The following is a 26,051-nucleotide window of genomic DNA, read 5'->3' on the forward strand; positions in this document are numbered from 1 at the left end:
AACTCGATGTCACTGAGCGACAACTGAGCGGTATGTAATGAAATGCTGCAACATCAAACATCACCGAGACCTGCCGCGGAATTCCGGCACACTTGATTGTTTGATCAACCGTTTTGTGCCGTCGGCCGCATGAATTACAAGAGTCATGTTCCAGTCGCAAGTGAGGTGCGATCACACGATGATCACTATTGCCATTTCGGTCGACGAGTACATACATACATACTGTAAGGCCCGTGTCGTCGTCGACAAGCCATATGGGAGTGCAAACACCAGCGGATCTACGGATACAGACCAATCGAGCTCTGGAAGCCGCCTGTAAAGCCCATGAACCGTCGTCAGCGGACGAGCGCTGCAAGGCACAGTGTAGGATCACAAGGATCGCTGCGCCCTTTGCAATCGCTGCATCTAGGATGTGCACGAAGGATTCTTGCTGCTCTGACAGGATATGCAAGGCAGCACATGTGCTCTGTACTGCGTCCGCACAGACGCGACGCCGTAATCAAGTCGAGCTTCCATGGCGTTGCATGGCCCAGGCCCGTCATCTCCTGCAGCGGCTGGCCCCGGTTCAGGGGAGGCATGACTGAACGGTTGGAGCTGTGCGCGCGCGCTTGTCGATTGAGGGATGCCTCGTCCGCCCTTGATGGTAAACGGCATCGATCTAGTAGTAATACAAGTAGTAGACGCAAGGAGAGGAGCTGCGAAATGCACTCACGCGCGAGAGTCCTGTAGAGGTTGTCAATGCCCAACAGCCAACAACATGAAGTTGGTGGCGCCAACAGTTGATCGACTTCGCTACATATACTGTCTTTGAGCGACCAGCAGCGGAATTGGCTGTTCAACCGCCTCTCCGGCGCCAAGCAAGGCGAGCGGGCGTGGTCTTTCGGTCAACGAGGCATTCAGATGATGGATCGTGAGCGACGGCTAACAGATTGTTATTACGACAAGCAAAAGCTGCGTCGTATCGGCAGATGTACGGGACTCGTCAAGGTAGTGTTTTGTCTTTTGTTGCCCAGAAGGTTCTCGTACGAGCAACTGTAGGGATCCCAGAAGTGCGTGTAATAGCGGCAAAGGATTGAAGTGAGTGATAGGTATGTAATTGGATGCTTCATCGCATGTTCACAAGGAATGAGACAATGTCCCTATTCAACCCGCCTCCTGGCATCCATTGTGTAAGAGGCTCCCTACTTCAGCCCCGTCTCGTTCAAGCCTTGTAAAGTGTGAAGAGACCCAACAGGTAGGAGTGAAATTCCCGTTCGAGTATGAATATGTTGTACCTGCAGTAGGTACTAGGTAGTCGACAAGGCCGGTCGGTCAGGCTGTGGAGCGAGCCAACATGAGGGCTGCTAGCGATTCGGCGCAGATGAGCGCTCAGACAGAGTCAAGCAAGCAGCAGGCGGCGGCGTTTTGGACCTGCGCCTGTAACCATGGCGGCAATGGAGACCTGTGTCCAATCTGTATGTACGTACGAGTGCTATCAATACCCCAGGAGGGGATCTGGTGCAGTACTGTAGATGGAATTGAGCACCAATCGTCGACGTAGGACTCGAGGATAGTCGGCTAACTGACTGTTGTTGGCCATTGTCGTACCCCGCGGAATGCTGCTGCTGCCCCGTCCTCCGTACTTCGTCTGCAAACGAGAAAAAGAGCGAATTGTTTGGTTGGTTGCGTAAGATAGGTACGAACGAGCATGAGATGGATGGATGCATGTATGTATGTACGAGTATTATGGCGTACGAGTATGATAATACATCATCACACCGCGAAAGGCACGAAGCCTCAGCAGGGCGGACGACAGCTGAGGTTGCTCGCTGGTAGCCGCCCCGTATGTATTACTCGCTGCTAGGGGGGAAATCGAACCAGTTGGTCCCAGAATGCCCCCCCAACTCTGGTAGCACCGAGGAGCAAGGGGGATACGAATGTGCGAGGAAGAGGGTACATGGTGTCAAACCGGCATGATCTCCCCTCTTCTGCTGCTCTTCGCGTGGCACGACTGGCTCAGACCCCCCCCTGGATCTGCTCTCAAACAGCGGCCAGTTTGCGTCAGATGCTGCCGCTCAATGCCGTGCCAGTGTTTTGGATATTTGCCGCCTCAACACCCAGGCCGCTGTATGTATCAGCCTCCTCTGCTTGCCCTGTCCTCTCCAGGTAATATGGGCTGGATGGACCTGTTTGTCCGGTGAAGACAGTGGCGTTTACTGGGCCTTTGGTGCTGCTGCTGCTCGGCTCGACGCAGGTGCTCACATGCAATTTAATACTCGGACATGGGCGCAGATGGACTAATGCACCTCCCGTCTGATTAAAAGCTCCGTAGTCTTGCTCCGTACGATGCTGGAGCTGGATTTGCTTGTACGACGGACGACAGGCGCCATGTGTCGCGGATCGGAGGAGCATGATTGCCTCTGCAAGTAGGTAACATCTTGTGTCTCGCAAATTGGCGGTCATCGTACACGAGTATGTAGTAGTAGACTGGAGACTACTACCATCGCACAAAAGGACGAAGCAGCAGCAAACAGGGCTGTATCACCTTCGCAACCCATGTGCGCAAGACTCGTCTGATGTCTCCTGCTCGGAGGACTCCGTGATATCGCGCGGGGTGCGGTCGAGTCCAAGCGTGCCAAAACCGTTGTTGATCTGGCAATGGAACGGAGTAACAGAAGCCAATAAATTTGTTCGAGAAGCCTCAAGGCGACGCGACTAACGATGGTCCAGGTCGCCTGCACGGAGCAGACACAGCACCTGTACAAGCATGTTCCTGGTCGGGGATGCCCCCCTGGTCCCTTGAGTCTCCGCTTTGCAGGAGATGAATCTGCTGCCCTGGCAGAGGATGGAAGCCATTCTGGCGATCGTCAGTGATTGCGGCGGACTTGGATTCGTCCTTGTTCATCCTGCGAGGCGATGATATGCAGGATTGTTTCGGCATCTTGACAAATCAGAGAGAGGAGGAGGAGGATGAGGAAGAAGAAGAACTCGGGAAGGAAGACAGACCCGGCCCGTGCGAGGGTACCGGGTAGAGAGAGAGGCAAGATGACGCAGCAAGCAACAACAAACCTAGGTAGTAGACTATACAGTACTTCATTGAACAAGCTGCGGCCTGGCAAACGGACCATCAGCATCGTCAACGTTGAAATTGGCCATGGGGGTCGCGATGCCTTCCCCTTGCGCGCCAGAGCACCAACCCGCCAGGGATCAGGCCCTTTTCCTCCAGGGATCTCCTGGTCGCCCGCCTGCTTGCTCTAGGACCGTCGTCTCCACCACCGCAGCTCGACTCCCACCCTGATTCCTGGGCTTCCCGACGCTCTCAGTGGCCCAGACCAGGGGCGCCATTGAGCCGGCTAATGGTCGAACCCCCCCGTTCGTGCCAAATTGAGCATCCTGGAGTCCATGTGCCCTCATGATTGGCCGCTTCACCAAGATGAGTTGAGGCACTTGGGACATTAAAAAGTGCAGGAAAGGGAATACTAGTATACTAGTAAGGCGATGCTGACCCGCGTAATAAGAGGTAGTGCGTGCATAAGGTAAGGGCTCAGGTTAGTTGTACGGAGTGCGGCAAGGCAAGACGTGCAGACGACTCGTACCGATACATGGCGAGAGAGGCTGCCATCACAGCACCAGGTTGACCTCACAAGTTCCAACAGTCAGCCTGACATGCGTTCGAGCCTTCTGTTGTCTGGCGCCCCCATCCATCCAATGATCCTTTTTGCTGCTGAGCCGCGTGGCACCGCACTGCAGCCTGGCCGTGATACTCGCTGCTCTCTGCGTTGCGCCGGAGCCATCACGCAACGGGGTCTCATCAGACTGCATGATTCGTCGCCTGCTCCGGCCGCATATGAGCGAAGGTGAGGAGGTGAGGCTCTCGCCAGCGGCGGCCAGCACTGGCCTGCCTTCCCATGCGGTCGCTGAAATTAACCATTATGCTGCCACTTTGTCCACCTGCGACTCTCGACCGATAGCAGCACAGTGCGCGCCACTGGCCCCGTGCAGCTCCAGCGCTCGATCGGGCATGCAATTAAAGCAGCATCATGTATCTCTGGAGATCCCGGCCAAGCCACCCAGAGGTACCGACCTGTGCGTCCTTTGCAGCAGCTCCCGCAGCTTGAGCAGACGCCGGGTACAGCTTTACGACCAGGACGGCGCGGGAGCGGGTACAGGTACGCGCCCCAGACACACGGGGCGGGCCAAGTGTCGGCGGCGACGCGCACCGTGTACACGCGCAGAGGGAGATATACAGTGCGAATGCATCCTCCTCCCGCGCGCATCACCGCAGCCATGCACCGTGCAGGTCCACTGGTTCGGGCTGCTGCGTGCCCTTGGCCCCCGTTATAACGTGACGGCTCCTCGCAGCGCGCTCCCTGCCTGCAGCGGCGGTGGAGCCACTGAAGCTCCAGCTCCAGGCCCCCGAACCCGCCCAGACAGACCCCGGCGAACCCTGGGCATCTCCACAGTTTCCAGGGCGGATTCAGGTACGGTGCAGCGCAAGTACAGCGGCGCTCCCTTTTCGCGCAGCGCTAGTACAAGTACTCGCAGGCGTCCCCAGCAGGTCCCCAGCAGGTACCGCCGCCAGAGGCCCCCTACGGCAATAGTACCAGCCGCAGGCCGCCACTATACCTGCGCGAGTACCTGGCCCTGCTGCTAGTAGCAGACCCGTTGCCCAGCTCTCCTGCTCGGCCATTCCCTTTGCAGCAGGGCCTCTCTTCTACATCCTCCCCCAGCCGCTGCTGCTGCTTTGCTGCTGCTCCTCCCCCCCCCGAATCTCCATTTCCGTCGCGCATCTCATTTCACACGAACGCCCAAATCTGCGTCTTCCACACCTGCGCACCAACTCCCTTCCTTGGCCATCTTCTCTTCTCTCCTTGCGGTTTTTGTTCGTGTCTGCCTTTGAACTGCCCGCCATTGGCATTTCATTCCTCGCCTAGCAGGCCGTCATTCTAGTAAGCATATCCCTCTCTCTCTTCACTCCTCGACTCCCCTTCTCTCTCCTTTCCCGCTATTTGTTCTATTTGCTTTTTTCTTGTTCCTGCCAACCCCGAAGGAGCCTCGCTTCCACGTTGTCCTTGTCTCTATTTTTATTTTTTTTCCCTCTCTGTGTGGCGTTGCGGATAGGGCTTCATCAATCGCGACTGCGCTTTGCAGCTTCCTTCGACCTTCAGCCGTCCACCTTTGTCTCGTGAGCGACACTGACGCGAATCCTCTCACTGAGCTGCTTGCCGTTGACGCTTCCGCGCGTGCACCGTCGCGATTGCCTCTAGCCGTTCGCAGGCGCCAGCGTTCAATTTCTGCGACGAGCCCCTGACTAACCCAGAACTCCTCTTCGACAGTAATCAGCTTTCCGCACCACTACTGGCGACTTCGGACACGTAACATACGCGGATCATTCATTTTCACCTCATTATAATTTTCTCTTTCCTAGTCGATTTATATTCAGTCTACCATTCACAGTCGCCAACATGGGTTGCGGAATGTCTACCGAGGACAAGGAGGGCAAGGCCCGGAACGAGGAGATTGAGAATCAGCTCAAGCGGGACAAGATGATGCAGCGCAACGAGATCAAGATGTTGCTTCTGGGTATGTGCCATGTGCCGCGGCCTCGCAGCCATCTGCTCTTCCGTCCCAACTCCGCGAGGAACGCGACCCGACTAATGATCCATCCAACGAATGACAGGTGCTGGTGAATCTGGAAAGTCAACCATTCTCAAGCAGATGAAGCTGATCCACGAGGGCGGCTACTCTCGCGACGAACGCGAGTCGTTCAAGGAAATCATCTTCAGCAACACGGTCCAGTCCATGCGCGTCATTCTCGAGGCCATGGAGTCTCTCGAGCTGCCCCTCGAGGACCAGCGCATGGAGTACCACGTCCAGACCATCTTCATCCAGCCCGCTCAGATTGAGGGCGATGTCCTGCCCCCGGAAGTCGGCGGTGCCATCGAGGCTCTGTGGAAGGATCATGGTGTGCAGGAGTGCTTTAAGCGATCTCGCGAATATCAGCTGAACGACTCAGCAAGATAGTAAGTTGTTGTCCCCCAGCCGACGCCGCGAAAGCGCATGCCATCGCATATATACTCACCTCTTGGCAACCAGTTACTTCGATAATATCGCGCGAATTGCCGCTCCCGACTACATGCCCAACGACCAGGACGTCCTCCGATCACGTGTCAAGACCACCGGTATCACCGAGACGACATTCATCATTGGCGACCTGACCTACCGCATGTTCGACGTCGGTGGCCAGCGATCTGAGCGAAAGAAGTGGATCCACTGCTTCGAGAACGTCACCACCATCCTCTTCCTGGTCGCCATCTCCGAGTACGATCAGCTGCTGTTCGAGGACGAGACGGTCAACCGAATGCAGGAGGCCTTGACGCTCTTTGACTCCATCTGCAACTCCAGGTGGTTCATCAAGACGTCCATCATTCTCTTCCTCAACAAGATCGACAGATTCAAGGAGAAGCTGCCGGTCAGCCCGATGAAGAACTACTTCCCCGACTACGAGGGCGGCGACGACTACGCGGCGGCGTGCGACTACATCCTGAACCGCTTCGTCAGCCTGAACCAGCACGAGACGAAGCAGATCTACACACACTTCACCTGCGCCACCGACACCACCCAGATTCGCTTTGTCATGGCGGCTGTCAACGGTATGACATGGGCTACACCTCCTCTTTGTTATTGGTTCAATCTCGACTAACAATCTTGTGCTAGACATTATCATCCAGGAGAACCTTCGCTTATGCGGTCTCATTTAGACGACTTGTTGATTGTTGTTTTCTTTTTCTATCATATGTTCACTTTTTTTTTTTTAAGACGCACGAATACCCTCAAACTCGATTACGACCGCCACCAGATGGGCCACGGAGATACGGCTCATGATCTTGATTGTTCTCCTTGCGCCAGCGAGACACGAAAGCCAGCTCAAGGAACTTGTTCTTTTTTTCTGCGGGCTTCTCCTTCGCAATCTTCGACTGTCCTAGATAATGGTATTATTTTCTAAAGCTAAGACTCTATGGCGAGCATTCGGCATTCTGCAAGACTTGTGAGAGCTATTACAAGGATTGTCGGCAAGATGCTGTGTATCAAAACGAAATCTTCTCTTGTTCGTTTCCGAAAAAGGAAGACGCTGTGGCCACACGTCGTTTGTGAGGAAGGGGGAGAAGAGGCCGTCGGGGGGGAGAACTGGGAAAACGGCGTGGCAGCTCATGGAAGAAGGGAAACTACTTACATCTGACACGATGGTGCGAATGGGCGGCGGCCATTTACTTTGTTTAATTATGAAACCACACATTTTTTCTCTCTTTTCTCTCTCTGTCTCTGCGGCCTGTCATTGTTTTCAACAAAAAAGTGTGTTACTTTTTTCATGTATCCAAGCTCCAGTTTTTTGTTTCCGCATATTCATTGTCTCTTGTCAAGCTATGTTAATGTGCCGTCGCCCTTTTTGACCGTGGTTTTCTCTTCTCCCCTTGGCTGACATTTTCCTCCTTTCTGCTTCATGTCTTGTTGGTGCTGTGAGTCAAAGTCATGCGTATGGAATCTTTGCGCCTTGCATTCTTCTCTTTTAACTATTTCCTCTTTTTAACACTTTTGGTTTCTTTTCTCATCTTTACTCTTATTATTACTTGAATTCTTGTGCGTGGCAAAGTCGATGGAGGGAACATGGGATATGAGGACATTGGGTAGGTAGGTAGGTAGGTAAGGGGGGGAAGGAGGAGGATGTTCTATAAGCATTGGGGTAGGTGTAAAATTGTCTTTTATATTCTTGTTCTTTCTATTCATTTTATTTTTCTTCGTCTTGATTTTCATGGTAATTAGTTGTTTTTCTTCGTCTTGATTTTCATGGTAATTAGTTGTTATGATTACAATAATTTTAACGCTCTGTGGCTCCTTTTGTGACGTTGGGCTTTTGGTGACATTGGCCCTTTTCCGTGGTTGATGTTGATGTTCCTGTGATGAGACGTTCTATGTGATTGTGATTATGCTCCTCTTGGAAAGCCCTGGGTAAAGTCGAAAAGAAAACGTCAACACGTTAACTAGTGGTTTCCAGAATATACGCTCGAAGAATTCGTTATAACTACATTTTCATACATCCTTGCATGATCATCACAAGGAAAAGTATGGAACTTATAGAGTTGATGACTACTTATCAAAGAATAGAAAAGCCAAATGGGTATTCGCATGTCCTATGGGTTGCCTAACCTAGCCCCCAGCATAGAACGGGGGTATATATCCTCTCATGAGGGGGGAAAATAAGAAAAGAAAAGCAATGGATTTGCTCCGACTTCTGCCCCTGGATATGCATCAAAAACTCGTGACCAAGATTTTCCTAACTTCATCAATAGCAACAAGAACCTTGAAGAGAAAAAGAAAGAAAAGAAAATGCCCAGAGCCCTGAAAGTCAAAACCAAGTGGTAGAACCCAAGATGAAGGTGAAGAAAAAAAAATGAAGAAGCGCGCAAAGCTTGAGTTGCCAGGGACCAAATGTCTGTGAATGTGTTATGTGATCACGAATATGGTGTAGACAAGACGTGGGATCAGAGTCTCCAATATCTCTTTCCCGGAAGTGCGATACCGAAATAGCAAGCATCCAGAATGCGGCGATTTATCCTTGGGTATATAGAACGGACTAGAGCAGTACGCAGATTTCGAGCTCGCCCGGTGGCTCGGCTTTGGCTTGATATGGCAAAGAATGATGTGTCAGTTGATCACCATCTGCTAAATATGTTAGTATTGGAAGGGACTGGTGGAATCTCGGGCATGAAATACCTGTCAGATGGGAGTGTGCTGGCTGAAAAAAGAGCTGATAAAGTAGTAGTCGTGATGTTTGAGGTAACCCTTTTTTCCTGTTTATTTTCCTTCCCCCCTTATTTCCATGCTTTCATCAAGCAGGAAAAGCAGAGGATGAGCGCAGAAGAGCTCATTTCAGACGCCCATCCCAAGGAGCATCCGCCATGGTAATCTCGGTAGCCTGAGCATAGGCAGTCTGGGCCCGCTCCCTGTCAATGGCGGCGTTCTGCTCGGCGACGCCCTCGGGAGTCCTCATGTACTCCTCGTATTCCGCAATGCGCATGCCGAGCTCCTTAGCAGCGGCCTCGATGCGCGCCAGAAAACGCTCCCTCTTGGAGAAGGTGGCGACGTCGGTGATGGTCTGGGTGATGAGCCGCTTGGTCGAGTCCGACAGGCCCCAGTGGTGGACGTCGACGGAGAGGCTAGGGTTGGGCGGCGGTGGAGGGGGCGCCTGAGAGAGCGAGGCGAGGATGCTGGCCCCCGAGGCGGCGGCGGCGGAGTTGGTCAACAAGGCCTGCGGCATCGGATGGTTGTTCTCTACTTGGGATAATCAGCATTGGAATGACGTGGAGGGAGCTGGTGACGGATCATGTCGCTGAGAAGGAGGGGGGGTAAACAAGGTGAAGCAGGTGAAAGAAGGATGAGATGGAGACGAGGTAAACAAGGAACGAAAGCAAGAGTAAACAGACACCGGCCTCCCCTCCCCCTTTTCCATCCAAACTCACCATGAAACGTGCATCGGGAGCCGCTCGCGTTGAACCAGCAGTTGGTGCAGCTGCCGCACATCTGGCCCTCGTAGACGATGCACTGCGACCACGGGCCGTGGCCCTTGCGGCAGTTCTTGCACGGGTTGGGCGCCGGCTGGCCCGTCATGTGGGCGAGCAGGGCCTCGACGTTGCTGCGGCGCTCAATGTTGAGCTTCTGGTCGGCGCGGCGCTGGACGGGCTCGCGCAGGGCGGCCTCGGAGGCCAGCTTCTTGCACAGGGCGCTGTCGATCTTGACGAGGTCGCCGTAGGCCGCGTAGGCGATGTCGGCGGCGGTGCGGGCGCGGTAGGCGGCGCAGGAGAGGTGCTGCAGGGAGGCGTCGGGCTGCGAGCCGTCGGCGGAGCGCAGAGGCATCTTGGGGGGGCCAATGGCCAGCATGTTGACGGACGGGCTTGGTGTTGATAGGTAGCTGTAGAGGTGAGCTTGGAGATGGGATGTCACTGGTTGAGCTTAGCACAGGTGAGGTCAGGTACCTCTATGCCTGTTGTGGTTCAGTTCAGTTCAGCTGGTCCAAGCTATGGAGGTAACAGAGGTGGCATGTGGGGCACTGCATGACCTAAGCAGTGATGGTTGCCCAGCACCTCAGTGCAGCTTCATGCTGGGCCAGCACGGCAGTTCAGGAGCTTCACGCCTCTATTTCAGATTGGTGTTATGAATCTGCTGTTTTGCATGCTAGGTATTATTGCTGGCTGAAGATAAAGTGTGAAAACATCGTGAATTTTCGATGCTATCAGTATTACACTCAGCCAATGTTGCTCTATGCTTCTTGTATATCAACCTTTATGTGTCTCCCAATCCTCACGTTCTGGCATTCAGGTTGCTGGGCTGCTCCCATATTCCCTGGCCTCGGCCTTCGGTAATCTCCTTCCACCGCTCCGCAAACTCCCTCAAGCCACCCTCGCCCGCCAGACTGGCATCCACAACCTCCTTTGGAAGCTTGTGAGCCGAGTACTGAGGCGAGCTGAAGTTGTAGGCCTCTGGGTCGTTCTTCCGGACGATGCGAATCTCTGGCTGGCGATCCGGGCTATACTCGTCTCCCGCCTCGTCATCCGTCTCATCTGCCGTCTCTCCCCCGCTTCCATCTGCTTGATCCTCAGAAACGGACCCGTACAGCGGATTCTCGGGCTCCATGGTAAGAAGCTCCTCCCATGAGAACAGCAGGCTGTCCGTGCTGGGAGCCCATGGATTAATGTCCATGAGCCTCACCTTGCCCAAGCCATCCTCGGCAAAGGTGTTACCAGGTATGTAAATGTCAAAGGCAAAGCAAGGATCGGGAAACGTCAGCCTCAGCTTCTGATAAAAGAACGTCCTGATCTTCTTCCACAGCTGCCCTTGAAGCCTTTCCAAAAAGTCGTAATGGTTCAAATCTCGTTGCGTGATTCCGATGAGCGAACGGTTCTTGACGAAACACCTAAATTCCAGGGCAACGTGAGGTGTGAAGAAAGGCCTGAGAACGAGAACGGGCTTGAAGGGTCTCGCCGGTGGAGTATCCGTGCAGTCGTCGAATGCATGAAGAAGATCATGTGACACAAACGAAGACGACTTCAAGAGGAGGTAGATGTCGTTCGGGGTTGTGCACTTGAGCGTGTTTTGATGTGGCGAGATCCATTTGGCATCCTTGGGGGACGACCAGTTGAGCTTTGGCGCAACGGCGCCGCCGAGCTCAGCAATCTTCTGCTTGATGAGTTCGTGCGTCTCCGGGAAGCGCTTGTTTGGCGGCAGCCTTTCCTCCTCTTCCTCGTCTTCATCGTCGGAAGAGTCGTAGGGTGTTACCCGAGGATGCGTGGCCGCGGGAGTCGACCATTCGGTGTCCTCTGGCTCATTTGCTTCGTCATCGTCTGCGAGGATGATGCCGTCTTCATGCAGGTACGAAACAAACGCTGGCGGCAGCGGGATGATGCGAGACTTGAGACATGAGCTCCGGTATTTGGGGAACCAGGCTTCGTATGAGCAGTTCTGGATGTGGTCTTTGGTGACGGGAGGGAAGACGACGGCGGGCTCGCCCTCTTTCGGGTCTTTTTCGGGCAAGTGTGGCATTTTGAAGAAATCAGCAGATGTCAAGGAACCAAGAAGATGAAAAATGATTGGGAAGGATCTTGAAAAGCTGATATGGATGGATTAAAGGATGAAAACAGTCAGAGGTTGACTCATACGGATCCTTCGTCGTTAATGCAGGGTATCAAAGTCTGGAGGGGCGCGTCTGCCGATTTGCCCCTCCATTATCGAGTTCTGCCGCCACTTTATCGGTGTACTGATCCTCACCGCCTGACGAAAGCGTCCTGGCCTGCTGGCTGCAGTGGACTTTCAGCGGCATAGGCGCTAGAGAAGCCGCTATGACGGCTGTCGCGCCAACTTGCAGCAGCGGATCTCGAACCTCCAAAGTCTGGGTCTTCAGCCCGACCAAAGTCCTGATTTTCAGCCTCGAATCGACATCAAATACATGCAGCCTCTCAACACTCCTCCAAGCGTCACATTATACTTGCAGCCATGTCTGACAATGTCGGCCTTTCGACGCCGCGAGGCAGCGGAACCTCTGGCTACGTCCAGCGAAACCTCGCCCAGGTCAGGCCGCGCGACTACGCCGCGCCGTATCCCAAAGATCGCGACATGCGACACAAGCAGCGACAGCCCGACAAGGCGATTCTCGAGCACGACCGAAAGAGGGAGATTGAGGTCAAGGTCTTTGAGCTGAGAGATCAGCTGGAGGAAGAAGAGTATGTGCGATCTGGACAGACACGTAGTCGTGGGCGTGGCCAGCGGTGCTAACTGTTCCGTAGGGTTGAGGAAGAGGAGATTGATCGCCGTTGCGACGAGCTGCGGAAGAAGCTGCTTGCGGAGATGAACTCTAAGAACAAGAACAATGCGCCGAGGAGGGCTTTCAAGGAGCATCAAGTGCACGAAATGGCCGACGCCAAGATCAAGGAGAGCGAGCGGCTAAGGAGAGCGCTCAAGATCAGCTCCGATTACGAAGAGGGAGGACACTGGAAGAAGCAGGAGGAGAGGTTGAGGGAATCACTGGCGAAGAACGAAGGAGACGAGGCCAAGGAATGATGACTCTCGCTGCGAAGAAGGCAACACGTTGGGCCGCTGTCGATATGGAAAACCAAATACTCAGCGACGGGTTCTCAAACGGCGGATTCAGTCTCTGAAGTCTTCAGATTGAGCGGCGGAATCATCTTTACAAAACCTCCCAAGTCTCCGACCCCGATCAAACGACGGCTTTTATCAAGGATGGGCCTCTTGCGCATGGACACGGGAGCTCCATGTCGTCAGCCTAGGAGACAGGATAAGGTCTCTCCTACTGGGATTGAGTCTGCGTATATGGCACTGGGTTTTAGCAATGAGAAGTGCCCTCTAAGTGCGAGAGAGAGATTGCATTACCGTTAGGGGAACATTTTCTGGGTGGCATGGCGTATTCGGAGTTCTTTGCGGGTTTACGAATCTAGGGAAAATCTTTTGCTCTTGGCTACAACTCCGCGGTCTACGGGTACCAAGCAGCGGGTATCTGGCATGAAGGAAACTTGTATGCTTCATCTCATGACTTCTCAGTGGCATCGTGATGCTGGAAGAGACCGACCTGAGATAGTTGCACCTTGCTATACTGGCAGCACTGGCTGTCGTTGGACCCTAGTTTCAGAGCGCCTCGGAAGCCATTCTGGATCTACAGCAGCATATATTCCAATTCTTCTCTTTCAGCTGCGTCTAATCATCTAATATAAGGTACTCGTTCGTTGCCTGTCTTTGCTCCCCAGTGACCTCTTGCGGTGGTAGATTGCCTAAATCGGCCGCCTGTGGCGCGCTGCGAAGCTTCAGCCACATGTCCAACTCCCAGCGACGTAATTCCACATGTAACGCTGTACCTACACATGCATCCATCTTCGACCCTGTCGCAAACCTCACAACAAGTCACAAGCCACCCTCACGCATACCATGGCTCTCCTGCACAGCCTGCCTGACGGAGAGCAGCCGGATCTCTCTCCGGTAGAGCTTGCGCAGCTCCTCACCCGGTTAAAGCAGTCCGTGCTGCATCCGAGTCCCGACCGCGAGCGCAGGCTGCGCAACAGCGAGTTTGAGAGGACGAGGGTCGAAGCTGTAAGACGGGGAATGATGCATCTTGAAACTGCTGAATGATGCTGACACTCCGGCATAGAATTTGCAGTATGCGCGCGCGGCGCTGACGAAGCTGGAGCAGACGCCACTGGCAAGGCGAGCGGAACTACAGAGCGACCTTACATTACATCGGGAGACGCTGGACCTGTTGTTTGATCGGCTAGACGACCTACGAAAAGTACGAAGTGCCAGATTTGAAGCAAGTTAGAGCAATGCTGACATAGAATAGGTTGCTGTTGACGAAGAAGACTCGTCCGAAGGCGAAGACCTGTTGGGGGACATTATACACACGCCGAGCGAGAGCCAGGACTCGAGGCGGTCATCGAATGCGCCAAGGGTAGAAGGCGACTATGACGACGCGATACACAACCCCGAAGCCCCTGAGCCGCCGTCACAAGCTGAACCTACGCCGCCCGAGCCCCCTACAACGACGCCCACCACTGGAACTGCAACGGCTAAGGCCATCACCAGCGAGCAGCCTTCCACGCAAACGACACAAACACTGCGCGCCCGCGCCTCCGCCTCATCACCAACCCCTTCCGCCCACAGCACAGCACGATCCGCCCTCTTCGCCAACCGCCGCAAGCCCGCAAGCCCAGAGACGTCGACCGCCACGGCAGAGGCCATCCTCGACCAGCAGCGCGCCGAGCAGGACGCCATCTCCAGCTCGATCCTGCAGATGGCGAGCGCGCTCAAGGAGAGCTCCAAGAGCTTCTCGGCGACGCTGGAGGAGGACAGGACGGTGCTCGGCGCCGCGGGGGCGAGCATGGAGAAGTCGGAGCTGAGCATGGAGGCTGCGCAGGGGCGGATGGGGTCGCTGAGGAGGATGACGGAGGGGAAAGGATGGTGGGGGAGGATGATACTGTATGCGTGGGTATATGGGCTGATGGTTGTTCTGGTGTTGCTGGTGTTTGTGTTTCCAAAGTTGAGGTTTTGAGGGCTTGGGTGATGGTCTTTGTGCTTGGGATTTGATGTGTCATGATGATGTTATGTGTATTCAAGCATAGACGAGCGCTGATATTTTGGGTTTGGTGCAATATTAGGCTGTTAAGCTGACTGTCATGTTGGCTGGCTTTCTCTGGGATTCTTCGATGTCTACATTGACAATGGCAGATATCTCCTGGCTCCGACAGCGGCTTCTAGAAGTCGAGTCTGTGGATATCCTGCTGATTGGGGGTTGTTGGGAATGTGTCATAGGCGCGACTGAATCTGCCCCTAGGAGTCTATGGCTCTTTGAGAACATGGAGCTCTTCTTGATTCTCTTCTCCTTCTTCCTCTTCTCCCTCTTTCTCTTCTCCCTCTTCCTCTACTCCCTCTTCCTCACCTTCATCCATCAAGATATCCATCTCAGTACCATAAACCCCGACATCGTCTTCTAGAGGCGTTCCAAACCCTGATGTAACTGTTGATTCATCGCGACCGATGTCATCATTGTCATGCTCCAGTTTGACCGTGTCGTGTGCTTCACTTGCCTCGTCCTCATCCTTGACCTGAGCTTCCTCCACGGGCGGCCAGGGTAAGCCTCTCAGCTGGGCGTTGATCTCGAGACAATACTCGTAGCAAAACCGAAGGCGTCGACCAACTGGCTTTCCACCCGTCTAAGCCCACACACAGGTCAGCTCATTCAGCCATTGTTCTCATCTCAAGTAGCACAAAGGGGGGCAAACTCACCGGCGGCGAATACTGAAAATAGGAGCTCGGCATGGTCCCCTGGCCAATCACCCGATCCTGCCACTCGATGCCCGTCTTGATGCGGAAAAAGTCCATGAAGAGGTCCATTTCGCGGCGCCAGGGGCCGGAGCAGGGGCTCGGGCGGTGGAAGCTGGGCTGGGAGGCGCCTTTTTTCTTTATGAACTTTGCGGCGAACCAGTAGAGATGAGGCTTTGCGTTGGATTCCCAGAGCTGTTTGTATGTATATATGTGTGTGTATTGTGTTTAGTGAGAACAAGGCGTAGTACAGGTAGGTTTGGGAGGGGAGGGGGGCTGTTCTTACGTAGAGAGTGTAGCGTTGGCCGAGGTCGCCTGTTTCGGTGTCGTTGCGGGTGATGTCGATTTGATAGCTGAAGAATGTCCGATCGGTGTATATGTGGAAGAGATCTAAGGAGTTGTAAGTAAGCATCGTGTCCCTCGCCGTGCCCTGGAGCTCAGCAGAAAATTGTGAGAGTATATATATATATATATGTGTGTGTGTGGGGTGTCTCTCTCTCTCTCTCTTACTCGTGTTGACGGCCCTCTCGCCCTCTCTCTTCCCTCGCTCAATGCGAGCCTGTTCCCTCTTGGCGGCGTTCTGCTTGGCCAGGATGTTGCGCATCGAGTATTCCCTCTCGGGCAGCTTCTTGTCGTTGACGGCGGAGATTTCGAACCAGTCGCAGTGGACAATGTGTTGTTTCTTTCCACGGGCGAGAGCTTCCTTGACTATCATGATACAACAGGATTTTTCATATAAATCAGCCAAAGAATCACCACATACTAACACAACAAGGTCGGTTGACTAGGGAAAACGAGATGGGAGAGAGAAAAAGCTACTACTTCTGGGAAGCTTCTGGTCAAACTGCTCACGCGTGCACAGCAGGTGGGTGACTTGGTCGTCGTAGTCTTCTGTGAAGACGCCTTTGCGGAGGGCGGTCCATTGGCGGAGGTTTTCGGCGGTGAGTTGGCCTGGGAGAGGGCCTGCTGTGGCGATGACGAGGTTCTTGAAGATTTTGCGAGGCATTTCTCCAAAGTGTGTATATGTTTGATAAGGTTGACGAATCGATGAGAGGGTGGTTTGGATTGGAGAAGGAAGCGGAGATGTGGGATCATAAGGCTGTGAGGCGGGATGATGTGGTGGGCTCTTGAGAAGATTAGGTCTTGGAGAGGTGTGTTCGTCTTTGAATGAAGATGGCAGATTTAAGCTGTTGAGGACTTGTAAAGATGTGGCACGAAGCGGTGGTGCGCTGGCGGTGTGGTTGTTCTTGAGCCCAGGACGGACTTACACGTCAAGTCGGAGATGTTTGGTGGTGGGAGGACAGATGCTACCAAGGTCAGCTGCGATGTGGACAAAGATCTCGCGACTTGATATATGATACTGGAGCGAAGAGGTAGTCAAGATAGACACAGCATGATCATGTAGAACAAACAGTGGCAGGCGGCAGGAGCATGTATCGATTCGCAATCAAGAAATCTACCCAAAGTTTTGATCTATTTCCGCAAAAGGGCTTTCCTCTCATCTTCGAATCTACCTGATCGCCTTGCTAGCCTTGACAAAGGCAGCAATCTTGGCCAAGCTCTGCTTGCCATCCTCCTCAACACCACTGCTCACGTCCACTCCAACTACCTGGCTGCTATACTCTCCCAGGGCATTGACCGCTTCGGCAACGTTGTCGGGGTTGAGGCCTCCAGCCAGGAAGATCCTGAGTTCTGGATCCTTTTGAAGGAGCTCCTTTACGCTTGAAACGTCCAATAGCTTGCCGGAACCCGCTCCAGAGTCCAGCAGCGGGACAACATGATATCCGCGGATACCGACGGCAGGGTTGTTGGGCTTGAAGCAGCGGATGACGGGCACGGGGATTGCCTTGGCCCACTCGATAGGCTCTTCGCCGTGGAGCTGGACGATGTCGAGGTTATATAGCCTCTGCTTCTCCAAAACCTCGCTCAGGGGTTGGTTCTGAAAAATACCCACTACCTGTGTCCTAGGGGTCTTGAGATTCTTTGTTGTGAGCTCAAAGAAATCCGTAGCGCCTGAAGAGGGAATCTCTAGCTTGGCAGAGGTTCCTGAAGGCTTGGTGTACGAATGAACGGCGTCTGAGATGGCTAGGGCAACCTCGTGGGAAGCGGCCCGCCTCGCTCCGGGCACCAGGTTGACGCCGATAAAGTCAGCGCCGGCCTCGACCGCTTCCAGCGCAGCCTCGACGCTTCGGATGCCACAAATCTTGACGTGCAATTTCTCAGGCGTGTTGTTCTTCGGCGCCGGCTTGCTTCCGGAGCACAGTTCGCTGATAAAGGTCGTCGCATCTGGTGCCTTCATGATGGCCTCGCCGACAAGGACGGCGTTGATGCCATCTCTCTTGCAGTCGAGGACGTCCTGGTGCTTGTTGATGCCGCTCAATGCGCAGATGATGGTCGAATCAGACACCATACTTCGCAGACGCCCCGTGGTATTGATGTCGACCTCAAAGGTCTCGAGGTTTCTGTTGTTGACGCCAATGACCTTGGCGCCGAGCTTGACGGCTGTCGTCATCTCGTCTGCGTTCTGAACTTCCACCAGAGGCTCCATTCCCAGGGATAATGAGTACTTGTACAAGCGCTCCAGCAGCTCGACTTCAAGCATCTTGACAATCAGCAGCACTGTATCCGCTCCGGCTAACCTCGCCTCCAGGATCTGGTACTCCTCAAAGATGAACTCTTTCCGCAGGATCGCAGGTCTGTTGGGCATACCATCCAGCACCTGGCGGACAGCTCTCAAATCTTCGATGCTTCCCTTGAACCACTCAGGCTCTGTCAAGACGGAAATCACACTCGCACCGGCAAGTGCATACTTGCGGGCCTGGACGGGAGCCTGAACTTCTAAAGCGAATACGCCCTTGGAGGGAGAACCGCGCTTGATCTCCGCCATGAGAGCCACGTCAAAAGGCGACTGCTTCAACCGGTTGACAAACGGTACCAAGGGGGGAGCGCCGTTCAGATCGTATGCGGCTTGAAGGTCGCTCATCCGCTGCGACGGAATCTCCTTTTGCTTGGCGACGGCAGCTTTTCGGTTGGCGTAGATGGTCTGAAGAATGTTGTTCTTTTGCGGCTTAGGCGCAGAAGAGCTGGAGGCCTTTGAAGCGGCCTTTTGAAGCCTTTCGTTTTCCTCCCAGGTGCCGCCCTGCATGTGCAAGAAGTTCCTAATCATCACACGACCTTCTGCAGTAAGGATACTCTCCGGGTGGAACTGCACGCCCTCGACCACATACTTCTTGTGGCGAACTCCCTGGATGATGCCAGCCGAGCCATCGGGCTTGGCGATCCAAGACGAAACCTCCAGACACTCGGGCAGAGTAAGGTGAGTGCCGGCAAGAGAGTGGTATCGAGTCACCGGAAGGCCTTGCGGCAAGCCGGCAAAGACTCCCTTGGCATCGTGGGTCAAGGGAGACGTCTTGCCATGCAGCCATTCACCGGCAGAGGAGACATCGCCGCCATAGATGTCGAATATGCATTGCCTGTGTACGAATGTAAGCCACACAACGAGCCACGTCTTTAGCGAATGAGAACGGCGACACGAGTTTGAGCATCATTGAAGCAACTTACAGGCCCATGCAGACTCCCAAGACGGGAATCTTGCCCGCAAAGTGCCGGATTGCGTCCCGGCTGACGCCGGAATCGGTCTGGGGGTGGCCAGGGCCGGGGCTGATGATGAGCTGCGTCGGGTTGTGCTTGATCAGCTCCTCGACAGTGATCTTGTCGTTTCTGAAGACATGGACGGTGGCACCCTCAAGCACGAGGTACTGGTAAATGTTCCAGGTGAAGGAGTCGTAGTTGTCAATGAGGACGAGGTTGGAGGCCGTCGCAACTGGAGGAGACGGATCCGGCTGGTAAGGCGAGTGGTCGATGATACCGGAAGACGACATCTTTGACGGGCCAGAAGGCGCAAAGAATTGGTGGTGAAAGAAGAAGAATGAGAGACAGACAGACAGACAGACAGACAGAACAGGTGAGATGAAGGCGCAAACTGCCGTCAGCAGAGGAGAAAGAATGTCTTGTGTCCGTAAGGCCCCGGGGTTACATGAAGGGGACAGAGTCGGTGCTTCTTCTGATGTCGCCTCTCTTATTGAGTTAGTTTTGTATGAGTCAGCTCCATCATCAACCAACAATTTCTGACATTTGGCGCCATTATGGCTTTTGGGGGGGCGATATGCCGATATCCCGCTATTCTAGCAAGTCTACATAGAGCTGTTGTGTCTGCTGGGGTGCCGATAAAGCCCCGGTCTGGGCGCCATGTGCCAGGTGCTGGATACTCATACTGTATGAAGTGCCATCTCTTGTGCTTTCTTTCGCCTCGGAGGCCATATCAAATCGGCTTCAACCGTGCAGTGAGCAGACCGTCACTGGATCACCTCGCACTGTGTCGCTCTTGGGCGCCGGCTAAACCGCGGGTTCCTGGGAGCTTCACCAAAAAAGTCGACCTGCAGCAGCTGCTTGTTGTTGATGCTGGACCATCTCGAACTCCAGCACCCCAAAATTGTGCCAAAAGCGCGTCAACCGTGGCTCTGCACCGCTCTCGCACCAACAGCCTCCAGGTGATGCGGCGAGCGTCTCGGCCGCCTTACTGAGACTCGTGGCAATGGCGCCGGTGTCCGATAGCAACTATTTCCCCTCCGTGGGACAGTGCCTCTCCGGCGACAAGGTGCTTCTGTGAGTAGCGGCGCTGCTGTGCTTTTGCTTCTGTCTGGCCACGGAAAACTGACCGCAGCATCAAGATCGTGGAAGCTCGTCGCTACGGCCCTCTCAGATGCAACTGGAGAACGACAAAAGAGCTCTGCGATTGTTCGGTTCTTCGACGACGACTATGTCCGCGGACTGCTGAGCGAACCGGCGACCGCGTTTGCGCCGCCGGACGAGGCTACCAACAAGAGCTTCGAGACCAGGACGGCCCCGATCAACGTCACCTCCGCGTCGACAGACCGATACGATATAGACCAGTTCAAAGAGGATGCAAAGTGGCTCAGCAAAAATGCAAAGGTCAACCTGGTCGCTGCCCTGCGGGTCGTCCTCGTCGAGTACCAGTCCCGCTCTTCAAGGCATCTTCTCGGCCCTCTATCGTCCCACGATGCCGCCAACCTGCAGGAAGCCGCGGGCCTGCAGAATGGCCAGGGGCTGGCGTTCTTGTCAGACTTGGGAGCCGCAGCGGCTTTGGACGCCGACGAGATATCCGCCGAGTTCGACAAGGCCGACACCAGAAGACGCCGTTTATTCGATACCTTCTTGACCGAGCGCCGCTTCTTCATCATGGTCGCGGATTATGCCACGTCCATCAAGCTGTATCAGCGGCTTCCCATCTTCGCTCCTGGAGACGATAGCGTCGCCGATCTGTACAAGTTGAGGATGTCTGCGCAGCCACGCGATGAGATGGAGGCAATGCTGCCGGCCTATCTGGACGTCGTCTCTAGCTGCATGAGCGGAATCGAGGCCGGCATGAAGGCATTTACGGATGAAGAAGTGCTGCTCAACGACGGAGTGGAGTTGGAATGGATACGCAGTCTTCTGACTGAGGTTGTTCACAGCTTGTCTGTGGTCCTTCAGTTGGTAGACTGTTATGGCAGCGATTTCCCTCCGTCCTCAGCCATCAACCAGTGGTTCTCACTGATGGAGATTTATGGCTTTTTCGATTCCATACAGCCTGTATGTGCTCCCTCCTAAGTCCTCTCACTTTGTCTCGGCTAACGCAAGGCAGATCGATCCAACCACTGCCGAGCTGGTCATGCCGATGAAGGTCCTCGCTTCGGCCATCTCCATTGGCCTGCTCAAGCCTGCACGAGCACTCGCATACCTGTCTGATCGAGACGAGGACCCCGCGCAGGCTGACGATGTATATGATTCGTATCTGCTCTCGCCTGATGTCTTGGAACAGGTTCACAAAAGCATCTTGGACGCGGCCGGGTCAGACTCGGAGACTGCCTGCCCTGTCATCTTCACATGGTCCTTTCTCCTCCACCGACTCAACGTGTCCTACCAGACCAGGACCGATAAGCGCGACAACCTGATACAGCAAAGTGCCCGGGAGAAGTTTGAGACGCGGAGCGTGATGCGCACGCCTACTGGCCGGCGGAACTCGGCTGGAAGCATCTATTCCATTGAGTCTTCCAAGTTCGATGGCTTTCTCGAGAACGCATCGACTCCAAGGGATATGCAGGTTGTCGAGCAACTTGCGGCGGTCGCCACGGCTCAGGGCAGGGTTTTTGACATAATGTCGAAGATGGCCGAGACCCTAGGCCCGTCTGTGGACGGCAGCCTGTCGCCCCTGATTAGCTCGCGCCTTCGCGCCGTCTTCCTCGAGCTCCTCAAGGTATCATATCCGTTCGTCGGGTACCAGTCGGACTCCGTGAGCTGTCTGCATGCCCTTTTGTCTCCTGGTCGAGGCTATTGGGACCTATCTGCGTCAGATAATATGCCCGTAGACCAGGACATTCTCAGCTCCGTGCTACGGGACGACCTGGCCATGGATTTCTTTTTCCAGCAAGCCCTTGATCGATACCCCTACGAGTTCCTTCCCTTCATCACGCTCTGCCGTATACTCTGTACTGCATCGCAAGAGAGTCCGGATGAGAGGACGGATATGATCCTCGACCTGCTCCTCAAGACACCGACCATTACCTTTACACTGCCGAACCTATTCCAAGGATATGAGCTGGTTCAAGAGGACGAAAACACAAACTCTTTCTGCCTCGTGGAGGAAGTTCCTCTAATTTCTCTCTCATCCTCATGGAGTCGGCGGTATATTGAGGATGACGCTTACAGAATACCTGCGGGCACCTACGGGCGATTCATCACAGACACTGGGCGCGTTGTCCTGATGGACTATCCTCACTCAACCTTGGCTCTCCTTGGTCGGCGACTCGAGATTAGCCTCTCACAAGAAGGGTATCGTTGCGAACTGGGAATGTTGCAACCAGAAGAGACGGCCGAAGTGATTTCGTTATTGGCGTCGCTACTGCGAATGGAGCAGCTCAAGGTAGCAAGGCAAGGCGGCGGCAGCAGCAGCAGTGCATTGGTCCGTTTTGACGACGATCTGCTGTCCGAGGCCAGCGCCCACATCAGCGGCGGCAAAGATATCGTCACCGTTGTGTGCGAAACCATGGACTACTACATGCAGGACGAGCTAGCCATGACCGAAGACAGTGCTGTCAGCGTGCTCACGGCATGCGTCAAGTTCCTGCACGCTGTTCTCCAGGTTCAACCCAGCCGGGTCTGGTCGTACCTCGCCAGGACAGAGCTTCTCAACTCGGAGTCACGAGCCGGTAAACTCACCAAGATCATCGGCAGCCTCGAGCTGGTCTCGGAGCGATTTGAGTTCCTCGCTTCTTCACTGTCGCTCTTCTCCGCGCTCATCGACACTGTCATGTCCTCTGCCGTGCAGCGTCGGGCGGGGAGCAAGCCTGCGAGTCGTCAGCAACCCGAGACGAATCCCTGGCTTGGCACCGCTGACAAGGTGCTCTCCCAGGTTAGCCTTTCAATTGCACAGACGTCTGTGGATGTGTTTGAGAACACGTCCACCTGGATGTTTGACTCGGAAAGCAGTAGAATATCGCTGCTGCAGAGAGTCGTCCCCATCCTCGACAAGATTGTGCTTTACACCTACAGCATGGGCGACTGTCCCAGGTCGGACAACCTCACGTCCTGCCTTCGCCCTGCTGCTTCCCACATCATCGACTGCTTCCTGTCGCCATCGGGCGGAAGCCTGCGGTTTCAACCTCTTCTCCTCTCCTTCATCTCCGCCCTTACAAAATCAGACTCAACCCTGTATCCCAAACGGACGGAAGCTGTTCGAAGCCAGATAACATCAGTGCTTGACTTTTCCACAACTCTCCTTCGAGTTGCAAAATACCTAGAGCGGCCCTCGACCTTGGTCGAGACGTACCTCTTCAAAACCTCCACGTTATCGGCGCGGCTCTGCGCCGTGTCGGACCATTTCCGGGGACCAGCATTGTCGCTGCTGGAGGCACTGGTCGTCAATGCCGGCCAGTCCACCAGCGAACCCCCCTCCCTCTTGGGATACCTCGGCCCTCACATTTCGAAATCCTTCCTCCACATTCTCGCCGCCATTGGCCAGCCCTTTGCCCTGCAGAGCGAAGTCAAGACCACTTGGAGATTCTTCACGTCCATCTTGAAGAACCGACAGCAATGGATGTCCAATTGCCTTCTCACAGGCCAAACGCCGCGGGAGGCCATGAAGGAGGATACCAAGAAGAACGAAATGTCCGCGGATTCTGTCTTTGCAACGGCTCTGTCTAAGCTCAAGATCTTGAAGGACATAGAGACGAGAGAGGCCCTTGTCATTCTGGACTTCGTGACATCGGCACAAAACTACTGGCCTTGGACGGTGTTCACCCTCCAGAAAGACACGTCTTACATGGATGGATTGCGGGCCTATGTCCGTGACCTGAAGCCCTCTCACCAAACGGTCAAAACGGACGCGGTGCTTGCTGCTACCCAGGCAAGGATTGCTGCGTACATCGCCGAGATTTTTGCCATGCAGCTCTATCACTCGCGGCACCTCGGCAAGGCGGATACGCTTGCGAAGGGACTGTCTAACGATCTTGACTACTACCTGCGTGATGGTGTTGAGGTGTCAAGCTACAACAAGTCTCTCCACAACAACTTTGCAAGGAACTTTTCGAATAAGTTCTTTGGATGCTCCCTGGACAACTTCAAGCGGACCGTGGTGGGCCCGAGGGAGCTGGGCGAAAACTATTACTATGACCTGGACCGCGCCGATGAGGTCTTACGCTTCGATCCTGGATGGCAGGGAAAGAAGGGGGCTGGTTTCCTCAACGAGATGAAACTCGCAAATGCCAACCTGTCCCTGGTCGACGCTCAAATCGTAAGTGCCCTTCATCTTAGGTTGTCTGATCCGAGGTAGACAGATTGCTGACCCTTCTTAGGCTCTCTTCCACGCATGGGAGCTCTTGCTGCTTGAACTGGGCACGTGCTTCCCAGAAACCGATGCAACTAAAAAGCACATGATGCAAGTTGCCCAGCAATGCTTGAACGCAAACCAGGTGGTCCCGGGACCGGAGAGCATCTTCCTCAAGATCGTCGACGCAAGAGCCGACCTGGCCCTTATTTTGATTCAGCGCCTGGTCAACTCCACCCTTGCTGTCAAGGATGTCAACCAGGTACTGGATACTTTGATTGGCACCATCAACAGTGTTGAAGAGCCCTTTGAAGCCGAGTCCATTGCTTACTACCGCACGCTTCTGAAGGCCCTGTTTGTTACCCTGCGGGCTTACCAGACCGCATCCAGCAAGGCAGCAGCGAGCTCGCAGGCGGACCTCGAGGGTTCTCTCGTAACGGTCACTCAAACCATTCTGAACGTGCTCGATACGGTGGTTGCCAGAGGCTTCCGATCGTTGGTCAGCTTGATTCACGACAAGGCGGCAGATGTCTTCCCCGAGGATCTTGCTCTCCTCACAGCCATTATGCAAGCCTGCCTCAGCGTTCCCAACATTGAACAGTCCCAGACGCAGATTCTCAACATCATGGCCTCGCATGATGCTACACATGCAGCGACATCCTTGTACTCGTGGGCTGATAAGCTCGGGGATCATGGTGATCCTGTGTACGGCGAACTTAGTATCCTATTCTTGCTGGAGCTCTCAACCCTACCCTTGTTGGCGGAGCAGCTTGCGTGTGACGGGGTGCTCGGCGCGATTCTGTCTGCCAACCTCACCAAATACTTGCTCAGGACCAATGTCTCGCCGTATGCCGATGCGCCCATTGCACAGCGGTGCTACGGGATCTGGGTCAAGGGCATGCTCCCCCTCATGCTCAACCTGCTCACTTCTCTCGGGGCGACGGTTGCTCCTGAGATTACCTATGTCCTCAACCAGTTCCCGCACTTGCTGCAAGCGAGCGTAGAGCGGTTCGAAGCACCAGGAGCCAGCCGAACCAAGGAAAAGTCTGCGCAATACCTGACGCTCCTTGGCACCTCGGAGATTCACTCTTTGGCGCTTCTCACGCGCGTGCTTGCGGCTCTTCGAGCGAACAACAGCAGAGATATCCCCCCGGTCGAGTGGGATGAGGCGGGTCTCCTGGAGAACGTAGACTACTGGCTCTCCAGCAGGCGTCTGCTGAAGGAGCGACTTCTTCCTCTGGGGCCGCGGGAGATGGAATGGAGGGGGAGAAAACTGACAGGGGACTGCGATAACGTGCTGGAGGAGAAGGTTGTGGTGCAGCTGGAGACGGTTCGCGACGTGCTCAGCGAGGAATTCGAGGGCTGAGAATATGGATATATTGCCGGATTTTGCCGTTCAAGCTACGTCGTATGCGATTAGACAAATCTGGGGACGGTAATGGATTTCAGGATTAGGCGTTGGACTTTGGACTATTGAGTACTGCATCAGATGTAACATATGACTTTGTTACGGCTTTTTTTGAGTCGAGCATCTAGATTAATTCTCATTGAGCGAGGTTTCGTATTGTGATTGATGGCTTTCCAATGACGGGCACCCTGCCCTCGCTTTCGACTACCCATTTATCCCATGATATTGATACAGATGACTCCGACTCAACGAGTCGAGCTTGTGTGCCCTGGTGTAGTAGTATCCCTGCTAGAATCTCTTTCCTCTTCCCTGCTTCCCCCACCGCAACACTGCGTATCATACAAGTAAGTCATCTATCATGAGACCACTCCTCTCGTCTCTCAACAGATCCTGATTCCAAGAGGA

At 54.4% G+C, this 26,051-nt stretch overlaps 8 protein-coding genes across 8 annotated transcripts; 4 read left to right on the forward strand and 4 right to left on the reverse strand.

Moving 5' to 3' along the window:
- Nucleotides 1-4,868: 4,868 nt before the first annotated feature.
- gna1 (guanine nucleotide-binding protein (G-protein) alpha-1 subunit) lies at nt 4,869-6,740 on the forward strand (the record flags this gene model as incomplete). The annotated part of the gene is made up of 5 exons (XM_006967927.1): nt 4,869-4,928; nt 5,198-5,562; nt 5,660-6,002; nt 6,076-6,632; nt 6,697-6,740. Exons 2-5 carry the CDS (start codon nt 5,445-5,447, stop codon nt 6,738-6,740), a joined length of 1,062 nt encoding a protein of 353 aa, XP_006967989.1. The 5' UTR covers nt 4,869-4,928; nt 5,198-5,444.
- A 2,162-nt stretch (nt 6,741-8,902) lies between these two features.
- Nucleotides 8,903-9,915, reverse strand: TRIREDRAFT_110386 (uncharacterized protein; the record flags this gene model as incomplete). The annotated part of the gene is made up of 2 exons (XM_006967996.1): nt 8,903-9,309; nt 9,498-9,915. 2 exons carry the CDS (start codon nt 9,913-9,915, stop codon nt 8,903-8,905), a joined length of 825 nt encoding a protein of 274 aa, XP_006968058.1.
- Nucleotides 9,916-10,213: 298 nt separating this feature from the next.
- Nucleotides 10,214-11,574, reverse strand: TRIREDRAFT_50947 (uncharacterized protein; the record flags this gene model as incomplete). Its single annotated transcript, XM_006967997.1, has 1 exon — nt 10,214-11,574. One exon carries the CDS (start codon nt 11,572-11,574, stop codon nt 10,336-10,338), a length of 1,239 nt encoding a protein of 412 aa, XP_006968059.1. The 3' UTR covers nt 10,214-10,335.
- A 450-nt stretch (nt 11,575-12,024) lies between these two features.
- TRIREDRAFT_80709 (uncharacterized protein) lies at nt 12,025-13,121 on the forward strand (the record flags this gene model as incomplete). Its single annotated transcript, XM_006967928.1, is given in 2 exon segments — nt 12,025-12,296; nt 12,315-13,121. 2 exon segments carry the CDS (start codon nt 12,025-12,027, stop codon nt 12,586-12,588), a joined length of 546 nt encoding a protein of 181 aa, XP_006967990.1. The 3' UTR covers nt 12,589-13,121.
- A 346-nt stretch (nt 13,122-13,467) lies between these two features.
- On the forward strand, nt 13,468-14,584 carry TRIREDRAFT_72231 (uncharacterized protein; the record flags this gene model as incomplete). The annotated part of the gene is made up of 3 exons (XM_006967929.2): nt 13,468-13,629; nt 13,688-13,850; nt 13,893-14,584. The coding sequence occupies 3 exons, from the start codon at nt 13,468-13,470 to the stop codon at nt 14,582-14,584; spliced, it is 1,017 nt and encodes a 338-aa protein (XP_006967991.1).
- A 523-nt stretch (nt 14,585-15,107) lies between these two features.
- TRIREDRAFT_39156 (uncharacterized protein) lies at nt 15,108-16,360 on the reverse strand (the record flags this gene model as incomplete). The annotated part of the gene is made up of 5 exons (XM_006967906.1): nt 15,108-15,245; nt 15,319-15,549; nt 15,641-15,744; nt 15,865-16,062; nt 16,177-16,360. Coding segments are annotated over 5 exons (855 nt in total), but the record flags the coding sequence as incomplete, so codon positions are not given.
- A 504-nt stretch (nt 16,361-16,864) lies between these two features.
- Nucleotides 16,865-19,235, reverse strand: TRIREDRAFT_67003 (uncharacterized protein; the record flags this gene model as incomplete). Its single annotated transcript, XM_006967998.1, has 2 exons — nt 16,865-18,827; nt 18,916-19,235. The coding sequence occupies 2 exons, from the start codon at nt 19,233-19,235 to the stop codon at nt 16,865-16,867; spliced, it is 2,283 nt and encodes a 760-aa protein (XP_006968060.1).
- A 713-nt stretch (nt 19,236-19,948) lies between these two features.
- On the forward strand, nt 19,949-25,604 carry TRIREDRAFT_66881 (uncharacterized protein; the record flags this gene model as incomplete). The annotated part of the gene is made up of 6 exons (XM_006967930.1): nt 19,949-20,019; nt 20,085-20,685; nt 20,722-21,006; nt 21,059-24,205; nt 24,267-24,592; nt 24,722-25,604. The coding sequence occupies 6 exons, from the start codon at nt 19,949-19,951 to the stop codon at nt 25,602-25,604; spliced, it is 5,313 nt and encodes a 1,770-aa protein (XP_006967992.1).
- Nucleotides 25,605-26,051: the final 447 nt, after the last annotated feature.

This window comes from Trichoderma reesei (genome assembly GCF_000167675.1).
Source record: "Trichoderma reesei QM6a unplaced genomic scaffold TRIREscaffold_20, whole genome shotgun sequence".
Taxonomy (NCBI): domain Eukaryota; kingdom Fungi; phylum Ascomycota; class Sordariomycetes; order Hypocreales; family Hypocreaceae; genus Trichoderma; species Trichoderma reesei.